The following is a 15,096-nucleotide window of genomic DNA, read 5'->3' as shown; positions in this document are numbered from 1 at the left end:
ACGAAGAGCGTATCTTCCTCGTAACCTCATTATGAATTAGAACTATAAAGAATCTTTTCTTCAAGATAGCCTGTGGTCATTTTCCTAATTAACTACTGCAGAAGATCAGCTATTCATATCACACTTTGCCCGTCCTTCCTCAACTACAATGACAGCCCATGGCTATGGTGTCTCAGCGCTCACACACCTGAGGACTTTCTCGTCACGTTTGGAGAACAGTAACATGAAGAATCTTGCAGCACAGTATATTTATGGGTCATACATAATCTCCTTTTGGACAATGGTGTGCCTTTCCTATGTGTAAATGGTTGGACTTGTAGAGACTTTATGTAATTAATGTTACCCAGTTTTATTTATAAACAAATTAACCACTTCCAGTTCAACCACTTTCACTTCTACCACTTCACCTGTATCTCACCTATCGATACAAATTACGTGCTAGTAGCAAAGCGTTCATATTCTATGTAACCATCTGTTTCAGGTTTGGGTGGCAAGGTTTTGTCAGTGTGAGGAGGTGAGGGGGCTGGGGCTGCAGGGGTGGCTTCTGCAAGAAGCTGCGAGAAGCTTCCCCTAAGTCCACCAGAGCCAATACCAGCTGGCTCCAAGATGGACCTGCCGCTGGTCAAGGCCGAGCCAATCAGTAAGGGTGGTGGCACCTCTGTATTTATTAACATATTTAAGAAGGACAAAAAACCCAAATGGCTTTTGCAGCCAAGGAAGGATGTGAGAAGATGTAAGAAACTTTGCAGACACCAAGGTCAGTGAAGAAGGAGGAGGTCTCCAGGTGCTGGAGCAGAGATTCCCCTGCAGCCCATGGAGAAGACCATGGTGAGGCAGGCTGTCCCTCTGCAGCCCATGGAGGATGATGGTGGAGCGGAGATCCTACCTGCAGCCTGGGGCCACATGCTGAGCAGGTGAAGGCACCCAAAGGAGGCTGTGCTTCACCTGTGGGAAGCCTGCACTGGAGCAGGGTCCTGGCAGGACCCATGGCCCCGTAGAGAGAGGAGCCCAGGCCAGAGCAGGTTTGCTGGGGAGAATTGTGACCCCATGGGAGACCCATGCTGGAGCAGTCTGGGCCTGAAGGTCTGCACCCTGTGGAAGGGCTCCGTGCTGGGCCAATTGGTCAAGAACTGAAACCCTGTGGGAAGCACTCATGCTGGAGAAGTTTATGGAGAACTGTCCTCTGTAGGAGGGACCCCAGGCTAGAGCAGGGGAAGAGTGTGAGGAGTCCTCCCCCAGAGGAGGAAGGAGCAGCAGAGACAACATGTGATGAACTGACCACAATCCCCATTATCCATCCCTCTGTTCTGCTGTGGGGGAAGGAGGTAGCGAAATTGGGAGTGCAGCTGAGCCCAGGAAGAAGGGAGGGGTCAGGGGAGATGTTTTAAGATTTGGGTTTATTTCTCATTATCCTGCTCTGGTTTGACTGGGTAATAAATTAGAATAATTTTATTCCGTTTTGAGTCTGTTTTGCCTGTGATGGTAACTGATGATCAATTTCCCCCTGCCCTTGTCTCAACCCTGGAGCCTCTCTTTGTATCTTCTTTCCCCTGTCCAGCAGAAGAGGGCAGTGACAGAGCGGCTTTGGGGGTGCCTGGCCTCCAGCCAGCATCAACCCACCACACCATCTTTAAGCAATATAACACACAACTGCTGCTCAGTTCAGATATAACCTGAAGAGGACTGCTTTAATATTTTCTCCTGTAGTTTACCATGCATTCACCATCAAAATTAACAAATTATTACAGGATGTTTAGAGACTGATGTCCTAAATGATGGTGAAATCCCATGTGAGAAGGTACTAACACTTTTAGTGACGTGGCGATCTTATTTCTGCTCAGAACTCTACAGGGACTCTTGGAAAAGCCTAATAACCTCCTTAGTAGTTACTGGTGTTTAAGCAAAGGAAGGACGTAGAACATGTAAGAAAGAATTGCAAGTAAAATTGACTGTCACTGACATTTTTACAAACAGGCCCTGCCTGTGGCAGGGGGTTTGGAACTCTATGATCCTTGGGGTCCCTTCCAACCCAGACCATTCCAGGATTCTATGATATTACAGAATTACTTCCATTATTCTATTATTACAATTATCATTACAGTTAGTACAGAAAGGCCTTTCCCCTAAAGGTCACCGGTAACAACCACGAACTTTACAGTAAAGGAAACCAAAATGAAATCTGAGCTGTGAAATGGAGAAGTGGGAGGAAGAATCATGCAAATACAGGGAGTGATGTGATTGATGCCTCTTTCTCCTCCTTTCAGACACATCTAGTTTTCCACAAGTTTACTGATCGCTGGTTCTGCTTTCACTTGTCCCCAAGTTACTCTATGAAAAGGGCGTTTCTTAAGAAAGAACTTTAAATATATACACTGGAGGGGGGCAATATGCACCTGCAGTTTTGATGTGGTGTATAGCTTTGGTAGAATGACCCGGTGAGATGTGTTGTCCCAGGCTGAACTGTCCTCCTAACGTGTGGCAGTGCTTCAAAGCAGTATCCCTGTTACCTTGGCTTTATTAGTTGCCCAATGGAAATTACGTGTCCCGTGACCTAAAAGGGAATGATACCCGTGATCTGACCATGAGGCTTTCCCTGGGAAGGCACAAGTGAACCATTCCTGCCAGACACAGTAGCGGTGTGTACGAAAAGGAGAACTCCAAGGAGGCTTCAAAAAAAACATCATCACAAGAGAGGGAGAGGGTGGCTGTGGGTGTTTTGAGACACTTGCATGCAGCCACAGGATGGATCAGAGTTGAGCGGTTTTGCCTGCATGTGGCATAAAACAAACATCAATCGTTAGTTGAATTAGTCTGTCTGCGCCATGAAATAATGTAGGACTTCTTGCCCAAGAGTACTTAATTTCTCTATATAACCAAAACTCTTGCCCTAAATATGCAGAAATATTTGCACAGGAATAAAATAATTGCAATACTGTGAGGGCCTGCAGCTTAAGGTTCTGCTCCAAACCATGACTTAAGCATACAGTTTTGTTCAAATATGTGAACTACCCCACTGACTCATCTCACAGTACTTCTGTGCTTTATGGGCACAGTTGAATGTTTTCACAGAGCAGAGACCTTGAGGGAAGCACAGATGTATCTCCAAGGTTTGGTGTGGTATTTTTCTTACATGCTTAAGCCAAAACTTATATAGTCTAGATTTTGTACAAGACCTTGAGTATTGTCTAGTTACTGGTTACAGACTTGTGTGACACCAACCTAACAGAAAACACTAAGTGGGATGTAGGTTGCATCACTATGGACCTCACACACCTTGGGGACACCGGGCGTAAAATCACCATAGCGCACTTCAGTTGTGTATCGCCACTTTACCTCACAGCTCCCATCAGGGTAAGACACTCACTGACCTAGAGGTGCTGAAATTACAACGCACACACACAGTTACTACCCCGAGGAGCTAGCGGTTCAGAGAACCTGCGCCTGCAAACAAGTGGCGGACGGAGCAAACTCAGCCTTGAAGATTTAATGGGCAGCGGGAGCTTGCAGGAGTGAGGCCCAAGATAAAGGCTGGGGAGGCTATACACACTAAGCATGATTTCAAACCTTTGCTCTATCTGCTGTCAGTGTGCCAGTTTAGTGAGGTTCAGCACCACAGCTGTCCCCAGGAAAAAGGTGTTTCGAACACTTGGTGGGAAGAGTAAACCAGTTGGTGATCTCGCTGCCAGTGGTGCACGAGCCCAGAGCCTGGCAGCTCTGGCCTGCTGCTGCTCCAAGGGGAGAGGTGGAGGGTGTGTGGCTGCTGCTAGTGCTGAGGCCAAGGCTCCTGCTCTCCCTGGATTTTGCCACTGAGGTTTGTTGGTTTGTTTTTTTGTTTTTTTTTTTTTTTTTTTGCACTCCTTCTCTTAATTTTTCAGCAGGACCTGCAGGCTCAGAAACCTTCGTCTTCCCCCTTCAGGCATCGTCATTCTGCCTTTACATCTGCCTTTTCTGTGGCAAAAGGCAGTGCGGCCCTGGGCCTCCCCGCCTTTTGGATACCAAAGGTAACTGTTGCCCAGGCTGCTGAGCAGCCTTCAGCCGGTTCTTTCACACAGCAACGAAGTTTCGAGTAGGCGTTGCTCTGACCCCCTGTGAAGTTGTGACATGGTGACCTTGGACTGCAGCCAGGCACCCACCCAGACGCTCTCTCCCCTCCCCTCCTCAACCCGACAGGATGAGAAAAAAGCTCACAGGTCAAGTTGAAGATGGGGAGGTGACTTAACAGTTACTGTCATGGGAAACAAGACTTGACTTGGGCAATTAATTTAATTTATTGCCAATTAAAAGAGATTTGGGTACTGAGAAGCAAATACAATGAACAGAACACCTTCCCCTCGCACCTTTATTATCCCAGGCTCAACTTCACTTCTTCATTCGTGACTCCCCTACCTCCGCCCTGCTCCCTGAGCTCCCATTACAGAAGTTTGTCATGACACATCCACGTACCTTGAAGGCTGTTGAGATTCTGAAATTCAGTTGGTAGAGGGAAAAAATGTCACCAAAACCTTTTATTGCACAAAACTGAAGAATGAGTTAAACTTTGTTTGTAATATGCTTTGCCATATTATGCAGTATATTACACTGGCAATTAGGGAAAATCAAATATTCATTCTCCTTTTCCATTACCTTTGGAGCAGCAATATTTTCTGATGTTAATAATAGCTTTATCAAAGCTCCTGCTATTGGAGAGCAACACGCTTTTTACATTCGCAGCTGACATAAGCTGATACTGGGGGATGAAGAATTGGACGTGAGCTGGCGATGTGTGCTTGCAGCCCAGCAAGCCAGGTGTAGCCAGGGCTGCATAACAGGAAGTGTTATGGTGGAGGACGGCGATTCTCCCCCTCTGCTCCACTCTGTCAGACCCCACCTGGAGTACTGTGTCCAGCTCTGGGGTCTGCAGCACAAGATAGGCACGGACCTGTTGGAGTGAGACCATGGGGATGATTATCCAAGGGCTGGAGCACCTCTCCTGTGAAGCCAGGCTGAGAGAGTTTGGCTTGTTCGGCCTGGAGAAGAGAAGGCTCTGGGCAGACTTTATAGCAGCTTTCTGGTACCTGAAGGGGCCTACAGGAAAGCTGGAGAGGGGCTGGTTACAAGGGCATGGAGTGACAGGACAAGGGATAATGGCCTTAAACTGAAGGAGGGCAGGTTTAGATTAGATGTTGTAAAGAAATTCTTGCCTGTGAGGGCAGTGAGGCCCTGGCACAGGCTGCCCAGAGAAGCTGTGGCTGCCCCATCAACCCTGTTAGTGTTTAGGGCCAAGTTGGATGGGGCTTTGGACAGCCTGGGCTAGTAAAGGATGTCCCTGCCCATGGCAGGGGAGTGGAACCAGATGGGTTTTGAGGTGCCTTCCAACCCAAACCAGCCTGTGATTCTGTATTTTCGATGGGTGCACTTCTCTGACATTTTGAAACATCACTAAGCAAATGATGTAGTCAATTTTTAACTGTGTAATAATGATTAACTACCAGAAGAATAATTACCCTGAGGCAAAATACATGAGTTATTACATTATTATTACATTATTAAAATACATAAGAAAACCACCACACATGCCATCTGAACCTTTTATTGGCTGAAAAACAAATGTGAATAAACTTGATACATCATTTTACATTACAATTATGTACCCTTTTGGTCTTGGGTGTATCTTCTAAAACAAACTTTAAATTGCTGTCCCTGTTAGTGATCTTGACATGTGGATAAAACCAGGATATTGCTCCCACACAGCCATACTTTTATTGTTTTACAAAGCCATTCCTTTATTGTTTTACATTCTCAATAGTAAAAATGTTTAATGGGTTTCTTTTTGATGCTATGCTAGAGATAGTTCACTTACCTGTGAGCATCTGCCACGAGCAAGTAAGAAATAGCACAAGCTGTAAAAAGCTGGTAGCAATTATACATTCCAGTAATTTCAGACCCCATGAAGCTTATCTTTAAATAGTCTTTTAAAATATCATACTGTTATTTATAAATAGAGCCTTTTCACTAGGGTCGTCATAATGCATGTAGGAAGTTGGCCAGCTAAAAATATACCAAGATTACTTACACTGTATTTTACATCACATATATTTGCTGGTGTTCTCTCCCACCAGTCTACTCCGCTCAATTGGTACTTAGCCTATGGCAGGTATGTGGGATAAGACCATATTTAAATATCAAAAGAGTATGTATATGATCTACCATTTCTCCAGAACAGACCAGAGTTATTCGGGGAAATATCAAACATAACTCTTTGTGCTTCAACATATAGTTTGTAAGAAACAGAAAGGGTCTTTGTGGTTTTCATTTTTACTCTTAGCAACAGGAATTGATCTCAGATGAGAAGGTAGAGGGGAAAAAGCGCTCCCATCTAAAGTTAAAGATGGCCTAGCTCTTGTCTGAGGAGGCAGTGGTACTTCTCACACTCACCCTTACACACGTTCTTTAGTTCAAATTATAGTCTCAGCAAAGAGAGTTTCTCCACAGCTTTTCAGGTTTTGCTTTTTCTACTTCAGGTCTCCCCTCAAGCTGCCCACCGGCCCCAGTGCCAACTGATGTGTAGCAAAGCCCGCTTCTCTCTTCATTTTGGCACATAGCTCTCAAACCTGCCGTCTGCAGTCTCCCCAAGCACCTTGCAATGCATCCCCACCACCATACAGTGAAGCTCCCGGTACTCTACCAGTTACAGTCCTCACGGACCGAAGGGAAATTTCCAATGAGATGCTTACGACCTCTCCCTAACACTCCTGAGGCCCGTCAGGCAGAGGCAGGCTCTAGCCGCGATTCAGTGCTCGGTGAGCATCTGTAACGACGGCTTCCGCGCCCATCGCACGGTTTGCGCGGCGAGGTTTCCCGGTTCGCGCTGCCACCCGCCAGCCTGTCCCGAAGGTCGTTCTCCCTGCTGCACCCGTAATAAACGGCGCAACCAGGGCCGGGGCCGGAGGCGTCCTGACGCGGCCACACCGCGTTTCTCAGCTTCGAAGCCTGCAACCCAGCGCTGCCAGAAGACCAGCGGGAAAGGAGGGCGGCTTCCAAGGGCTCTCGCCTCACCGCCCTGGGGGGGACAGCTCTCCTCAGGCACAGCTCCGCCCGGACAGCCGGGCTCACCCAGCCCTCACCGGCAACGCTCTCTCCGGTTCAACGAGGCCCCGGCCGGGCCCACACAAGGGATGCCCCTCACGGGAACCCGGGTCCGGGAGAGCCGCCACCCAGCCTGGTGTCGCGGCTCCCGCCGGCCGACACCTCCATACCCGCGCCGCGCCGCCCGCAGGAGGCCGCTTAACGGCCACCCTCGCACACCGCCTCGCGCCGAGCCCCTCACTCCACCTCCCCCCCCGCCCTTCCTCTACACCCCGCCGCCGCCGGTGCTGCCGCCGCCGCCCCCTCACGCCCTCTACCGACTTCCGGTGGCGGGAGGCGCAATGCGGAAGGGACGGCGGGGCCGGAGCGGAAGTGAGGTGCCGCCGGCTCCCGCGGCACGGAGCGGAGCGGGCGGCCGTCGGTGGCAGGTGTCGCGGCCGGTGAGGGAGGCGCCGGTACCGCTGCGGCTGGGGGCGGGTGAGGGGGGGGGTAAGGGCGGCGGCGCTGTGGGGGGCGCTCGGCGCCTGTCAGTGCGTAGCGGAGCCAGCCCGGCTGTCGCTGTTGAGGGGCTCGGGCCGCGGGGGCGCCGCTGGCGCCAGACAAGATGGAGGCTCCGTCAGCGTCGTGGGTACCGGCGGCACCGGGCGGCGGCGGGCGGCAGGTGGTAGCGGGGCGGGGATCCGCCGGCCCGGTACGAGAGCCGGGGCCGCCGCTCGGCCGGGCGGTGGGGAGCTCGCGGCTGTTCGGTAGCCCCTTTTCCTCCTGCCCGGCGCGGGAGAGGGGCTTCGGGTGAAGGGCCGGACCGGCGCGGCTGCTGCCCGGGCGGGGCTGCGCCTTCGGGGGCTGCGCCGGAGGGTCGGGGCCGGCGCGTTCCGGACCGGCGGCGTAGAGTCCGTGTCCGCCCTAGAGGTTGCGGCCGCGGAGCTGAGGAGAAGGGAGCGGGCAGAAGCCCCGTGCTCCTGGCGCTCGGGGAGACGTCCCTCGCTGCGTGTCTCCGGAGCTTAAGCCCGTAAAACCTGGCTGCTCTCGCTTTTGTTTATAGTTCCGTAGTGTTCGGGGGTGTGTGTCGTTTCAAAGGAGGATCTCAACTTGGCGGCTCCAGGCGGTTTCGGGAGCGCGGTACCGCAGCGTTTCGTCCCTCGGCCGCTGCAGGGGAGGCTGTAAATCCAGACGGCAGCCTGCTCTTCCTTTAAAAGAGAAAAAACAGCATAGGGTGACGTTTTTCTACCGTCTTCTAAACCGTTTTAACAGCTTTAGTGTTTGAAATGTGCTGTCCTTTTGTACAAGGTCAAAATCAGTAAAATAGGTGTAGAATTTGAAGGCTGCCCAGGCTTCTGGTCCTCTGCATTTGGCATTACTTTATGATTAAGACAGCTGCGGTTCTTATGTATTTGTGGTGGCTAGAGAACCTTATTTTCATTATTTTATTTATTTCCCCCCCTACCCCCCCAAGAAGAAATCCTGTTTATTTTGTCTCTGCTAAGCTTTTGAATAAATCCTTTATTTTGAGAGATGATTTTCTGGGTAATTGTATTTCTGAGACGCTGTCATGTTGTCTTTAGACAGTCCCTGTATTTGTTTTAGAACATGAGATAAAATAAGCCTCGCTAGGTAGAAAGAGCGAGCAGGGTTGGTTTTCTTTTGTTGCTTGTTTTTTTGTTAAACACCTAAAATCCATAGGAAAGAATGGATGTCAGACCTGCTTTGCAGAAAGTATCTGGAAGCACCAGAAGGTTTCACTAACATCATCTTGTGTTGGACAGGACCGCCTCTGATAAAGGCAAAATGGCTTTCAGTAAAGGATACCGCGTCTATCACAAGCTGGATCCACTTCCATTCAGTGTGATAGTGGAAACCAGGAACAGAGAAGAATGTCTCATGTTTGAATCCGGAGCCGTGGCTGTCCTCTGTAAGTCGATCTGTTTTGATAACTACAATGTAAAAAAGTTGGCAGACTTGACATTGTGTAAGCTGTTTATTTATGGACTATAAAGAAGCTACTGTTCTCTTTTCTTATTTGCTAACGGAGAGGCTTCTGGTTTAAATGCGGGGGGAAAAAAGACATTTTCATATCTTCATCTGCTGAGAATTTTACACATTTAATTACATTTCATCATGCATGTATACTTTCACAAATACTAAATTTTCTTCATCTAATAGCTTCCAACAACATCTGCTTTCTTTGGTTACAATAACTTCTTTTTGAATATGTGATAACTCATTGAAAAGCTAATTATCTATGTTGTATTTCATAATAAAAACTTACATATTCTTAAACGGTATATCATCTTAATTTGTTCTTTAATCTTATTTTGTATCACGATTTTTGACAGCTTTTAGATTTTTAGCTTTATTTTATCCCTGTATTTTTAACCTATCTTGAGACTCTGTATTGATTTGTCTTGTAATAAAATGAGTAATATTTGGAGCGAGGTGTCTTGCATTGCAAAGTTATTTTTTACATTTTTTCAGTTGTAATTGCGTTAAATATTTGCCATAAATTCTTCCTCCCATCCGGATGTTTGGGGTTTTTTTAAGCCATAGTTGAAGGGCACTAAAATGAGATCTGTGGACCCTATAGATAGGGTTTTTAAATGCAGTTTGGTTTGTATTCTTAAGAAAGTCTGAGCACCTTGTTGCAGAGGGTTTCTAAGCTTGTTTTTGACTCTTTTGTAGAAAGCTTTCATATCATGGAAGTATTTTAATTTTTTTGTTGTCAATAACTCTTTGATCGATTAATTCTGATGCCTGTTTGCGGTTTTCTAGACGAGCTATTCTGAGCACCTAGTCAGAAAATGGGAGATTTGATTCCCTGCCTGAAGCCTGACTGGACTCAGAAACCTACCTTTCAGGAGGATACTGTGGCTTTGAGGCTGGGGTAGGCTGAACGGGGAGCGTGTTCTCTAACGATACCCAGAGTCAGAAATGTGATTTCCGAAGAAGAGTGGGACTTGAGTTATGTTGCCTTTATTTGGTATTGGCAATTGGCTTTCCTGTGCCTGAGTGTGCTCCTTGGCAGCGGCACAGTCTCTGTCTGAGGCACCTGACTGTCCCTGTGTGCTGTGCAAGGCGCTTGGAGTTGGGTCATAGAGCCATCTGCACTGGACAGGCTGTATGAACAAGTGCTGTGTGGCATACAGTTCAATCTGCATCTTTAACATACGATTAGTTAGAAGCTGCAGTTTTGGGTGCCACGGTATAGGAAGGACACTGAGGTGCTGGAGAAGGTGCAGAGAAGGGCAACTAGGTTGACAGGTCTTTAACTGTTAGAGGCCTAGTGATGGGACATGTTGGTGTGATTGACATTGTAGCTGTGACTATATGATGATCCAGGTGAAAAACAAGGAGTGCTTTTCTTATGTTTTTGAGACTTGGGTCTTTTTTTTTCTGATGCTGTTTCTTCTTCCTCTGTATTTAAGTAATTAATTTACTTTGTATGTGAAAGGTATTGTGTACTGTGGATTAGGCTGCGAATAAGTGTCCAGTTATAACGCTAGTGATCAGGTTTAGTGAGATCTGTAGAACAGGGGAAAATGAAGGTTTGAGGAAAATTTTATTCTAACATGTATTTAGTATTTTTCATGTATTTAGTAATTACTGAACATGCTTAAGCTACTTTATTCCTGGAAGTTATGCTCAAAAAGGACAGGAAGTTAGTAGCTTTTTGTGCTGTGACCCACTGCAGGAACCTGGATAAAATGCCTTCTCTAAAAAGTAAAAACCTTATCAAAGTTCCTGCCTTCTTCTATGCTTGTATTGTTACCAAACAGGGAAAACGGAACCTGAAGGAAGTTGGAAAGCCTCTTTCCTCTGGGGTTCTGTACTTAGTGTGTGTTACTAATCTGTAAAGGTTTGTCCTTGCTATTCTAATTGAAAGGTTACAACATAGGAACCATTCATGCTTGGCTAGAAGTAGTTACTCTGAGTATTGTTCTAAGTAACCTTAACCAATAAACAGCTTACCTTTTTTCTGTCTGGTAAATGCGCATATTTCCCCATGCTTATTAGCTGTGGCATTTTGCTTTAATTCCCTTTTTGCACCTAAACTCTTTAGGAACTGAAACACCAGTTCTTTTGTTAATGCTTGAAAGATCACAATGGATTGACAGGAGAAAAAGCTCTAGAGTTCCCTAGCTCACAATTTCCCCCCCCTCTTTTTCTGCTGCTTGTTTGCTTCTGATATCTAATCTTTTTAATGCATATTTAAAGGAGTATGATTCTTAGTGCCTGAGGATGATCTATAAAGTACTACTTCTCTGCTTCTCTAGTCATGCCACAGAAACCAGTCAGAATGTTCTAGTCTGTGGCCTTACTAACTTCTAGTTATTGGTACAAATCTAAAAGCCAGTGTTAATACTGGTTAAGACTGGTCCTTTGGGAAGATTCCCCATGTGTCTGTAAAATCTATGTGAATAGATGGGAAAACGGTCAGATCAAGTATGCATCAGTTTAATTCCAGAACAGCATAAATTTAAACTCTTAAAAGCTGGTGATGCTAACGTTTTTTAGACTCTACAAAATTTGACAACACTGATCTCAAACTGTTTGACATTTTCAAAAGGTTTTAATAAATACCTAAGATTAAAATAAGGCTTTCAGCCTTGTGCCCCGTCATAGTTCTTACCTGTACATAGAACGTGTAATACAAGCACAACCTAGCAAAATACACTTTGCCATTAAAAGTGATTAATTCACCTGGTTGAGTCCCGAGAGCCTTTGGGAACTCCATCCCCTTGCAGAAATTTAGATGTGAAATGGCCTAAGAGGAAGGAGTGAGAGCTTGCTGATCCTTTAACTGCTGTCTTAGATGAAGTGCATCTGTCATTTTGCTGAGGGAAGGATAACGGTATTAACCTCCTCCCCTTGCAGTGAAGCACCGCGAGATGATTCAGGGGGTTTAGTTAGGCCTCTGTGAAATGTTACACAACTCGTACGGTGTGTGACTCTTGGGTGCGTGTTGCATGTGCATGGAACCTGTTATTCAAGCCAACAAAATAAGATGGAAGAGAAGAAGAAGGCTGAAGGGGGAGTTCAGAGGTGGCCGTTGCATAATCACTCAGTCTTAACATGGAAGCAGCCCAGGCCGTGCTGCTGCTGGAACTGTTCTATGTACTGCTTGTGACGTGGGTTAGCAAAGGTTACTGTGACCAAAACATTGGAGCAATGCTTATCTTGCCTTTATGTATTTACTACCCCTGTTATTGACTTGCTCCTTTTATTGGGTTAGCTCCAGATATTGAAGTCTGAGGGGATCCTGCCAACTTGCTTCTCAAGGCCCTCTGAGAACACTTGATTTTAAATGTCAGCCGCTTCAGTGCTGATTTGTTTAGAATTTAGTGGGAGGATGTCATAGATCTATTTTCTTTTTCTTCTTTGACATATGAAACAGACAGTATATTTATACTTCGAAATAGGACTTTTTAATGAGATATCTTACCTGCAAAGATTTCATTGACTGAACAGGAGAGTGTTCTCTCTCCCTGTTCCTCTCTGGTGAGTCATAACGAAGTGAGTGGGAAGCAGTCTTTACTCCTGTCGCCTGCGATGAGTAAAGGAGAGTGTTCTGTCATCTGGGAAAATACTGAGCCCTGAGTGGAGAGAGCAGGAGCTATGTGCGCATCCTTTGACTTCAATCTTGTGGTAAAGCTGAGGAGAGAGCAGGTGTGAGGAGGAAGAGGTGCTGTGCCCACCCTGAGAGATGCTGTGCCCACCTAGAGAGGTGCTGTGCCCACCCTGTAGAGCTAGGTAAAGAAGGAGCTGTGATAACCTGTGCGCAGCAGGCATCCTGGTGTTCATAGTCATGTTTAGCAATGCTATTCTATCACCCACTTCTTTTTAAAAAGAAAATGCTTCCAAGCTGCATTCTCAGAGGGGGAAAAAAAATCCCAAACAAACAGGTTATTATCTGTCCACAGAAGCAGATGGGATGCAATAAATTTGCAAGAGATTTTAAATTTATGTGATGCTTGAAGCATCCTGACAGATGTGTTTGATGAGCCCCTGCTATACGTACATATCTGTTAGGGAGAGTAACGTTCTGTATGCTCACAACCAGGGCTGTTTTTTCCTGCTGCCACCAGTAATGAACTGCCACTCTCTGCTTCTCCTCAGCCCACTGATGGTTATACAGAGTTTTGAGTGGAACTGTGCTCCCTCAGCGAGGGAAGGAAAATATTTCAAAATACATGACTGCATTTTGTTTTTCATGATGGGGCCCTGTAAAATAAGCTTAATATAGGTATTTTCCTGTTTTATATACATATAAACAATACATAATAAGGTACAATAATAAGAATTAAAAGTTCTTCAAGCAGTAATTCATCCTGGGGAAAGCATGTGTTTATGTTAGAGAGGAAAGGTCAGATACAGGCTGTGGTAGAAAGAGATTTCATCCAAAGTCAGCGTGAAGGGACTAGGAATGGAAGGCAAACACCAATTTCACTTTCCTGGCTTTATTGCTCTTTTGATTGTCATCTTCCTCACTCCACCTTCCCATTTAATAGTATCTTAAAACATTGAAGGAGCTGCAGGGAAGCAACAGGTACAGTGGATACCAAGGGCACCTGTGCTGGTAGAGGAGGCTATTAAGCTGTCCTGTCATCAGGTGCCTTTCCTAGGATTCTGCCAGAATTCCCTGTCCATTTGGATTAGCTGGGAAGATGTCCCTCTCGTTGCTTTCCAGGCGTTTCCAGCAAAATCCCGTGGTTTAATGAAGACCATGTACGCTGGCTCAGCACGCTGTGCAAAGCACAAGACCAGCAAGACTCTTCCCAGGAGATTGGTGGGCCAGGGTGGTAACTCTCACCTGACAGAACTGTTACCTCTTTGAATGGCGTAATGGATCTGCAAGAATTTGCTCTGCAGTTCTGGAAGTACTAAAAAGCATTTAGTTGCAACAGAATCTGAAGGCTTTTTGCTTCTTAAGGTAGACTTAACTTCACAATAACAGTCGCATCATTTTAACATGGGATTTCACTGGCAACAAGTATTTCACTTTATGACTGTTCCCTTTTCAATTCAGTAAATTTTAATTTCTATGGTAGCACTTGTGATAGATTGGTTTTGCACTACTGAACATCCGGTGAATGATGGTTCTTGCTAATTAAATGTCTCTAAAGAACTCTAGTTTGCATACTTCCGGAGTTACTCAGACGTAATTTATGAAAACTAATTAGCATTTCTACATTTCAGATAATATGGTAGCTTTTTTGCATGCTAGCACCTTTTAAAATTGACAGTTGTGTAATTTTGTGAGTTGACTTGTGCCAGCAAAAATTGAAGCAGTTGGCTTTCATGTAAAATTTTATTATTTTAATTGAAGCATTCAGTATTGGAAGAAAATCTTTATAAATTATTAGTTCTATAAATTTTTATTTTCAGTGGAGAACATGTAACTGGGTCAGAAAGCCCAGATCTGCTGGAAGTGCTTGTAAGCTGTAGCGTAGGTAGGCTTTTGTTTTCACACTTTTATTCCTCAGTTGTTTGGGTTTTTTATCCCACTCCTCAGTGGTGGTAGTTGAAATGATGCATTTTGTGTAGTAAGTTTGCGTAATATTGAAAAGTAGTGCTAAAGCAACCAAACTTTTTAATTACCTCATTTGTTACAATTATTTTTTTTCTTTGCTGTTGTTCCAAACAGTGGTGGTTTGTTTTTTTCCTTTATCTGGTATGCAGTGTTTAAATAGAATTGCTAACACCTAGAGGTAGATGGGTGGGTTTTTTCATTGCTGGGTAGAGGTGATTTGTTAATTGTGGGTTCCTCCCTATAGTCTTAAGATACAGTAACATATAAATGTCTTTGAAGTGAATAATGGTACTTCATAATTTGTACTAGCAAATAGAGCAGGGGGAAAAAATCGTCTTAGTAATTCAAAGCAAAAATCATGTGAATTATGGCAGAGTTAAGTATCAGCTGTCGTCCAGTGTTCTGTGCATTTATTCATGTTGGCACAGTATGAAGAGTAATAAACTGGTTCTTCACTTGGTTGATTTATAAATGACAGTGGTGACTCCAGTCCTGTTTTAGTGGCA

At 45.6% G+C, this 15,096-nt stretch overlaps 1 protein-coding gene across 1 annotated transcript in view; it reads left to right on the top strand.

Annotated features, from left to right (window-relative positions):
• The first annotated feature begins 8,682 nt into the window (after window positions 1-8,682).
• The window catches only part of SYNJ1 (synaptojanin 1), a 66,355-nt gene continuing 59,941 nt past the window's right edge, over window positions 8,683-15,096 (top strand). The window contains exon 1 of the mRNA XM_084279531.1: window positions 8,683-8,974. Coding sequence (XP_084135657.1) covers window positions 8,851-8,974 — 124 coding nt within the window. The 5' untranslated portion in view covers window positions 8,683-8,850. The remainder of the gene's footprint in view (window positions 8,975-15,096) is intronic.

This window comes from Gallinula chloropus (assembly GCF_964237585.1).
Source record: "Gallinula chloropus genome assembly, chromosome: 1".
Lineage (NCBI taxonomy): Eukaryota > Metazoa > Chordata > Aves > Gruiformes > Rallidae > Gallinula > Gallinula chloropus.
Note: the sequence above shows the minus strand (reverse complement) of the source record. Positions and strands in the feature narration are given on the sequence as shown.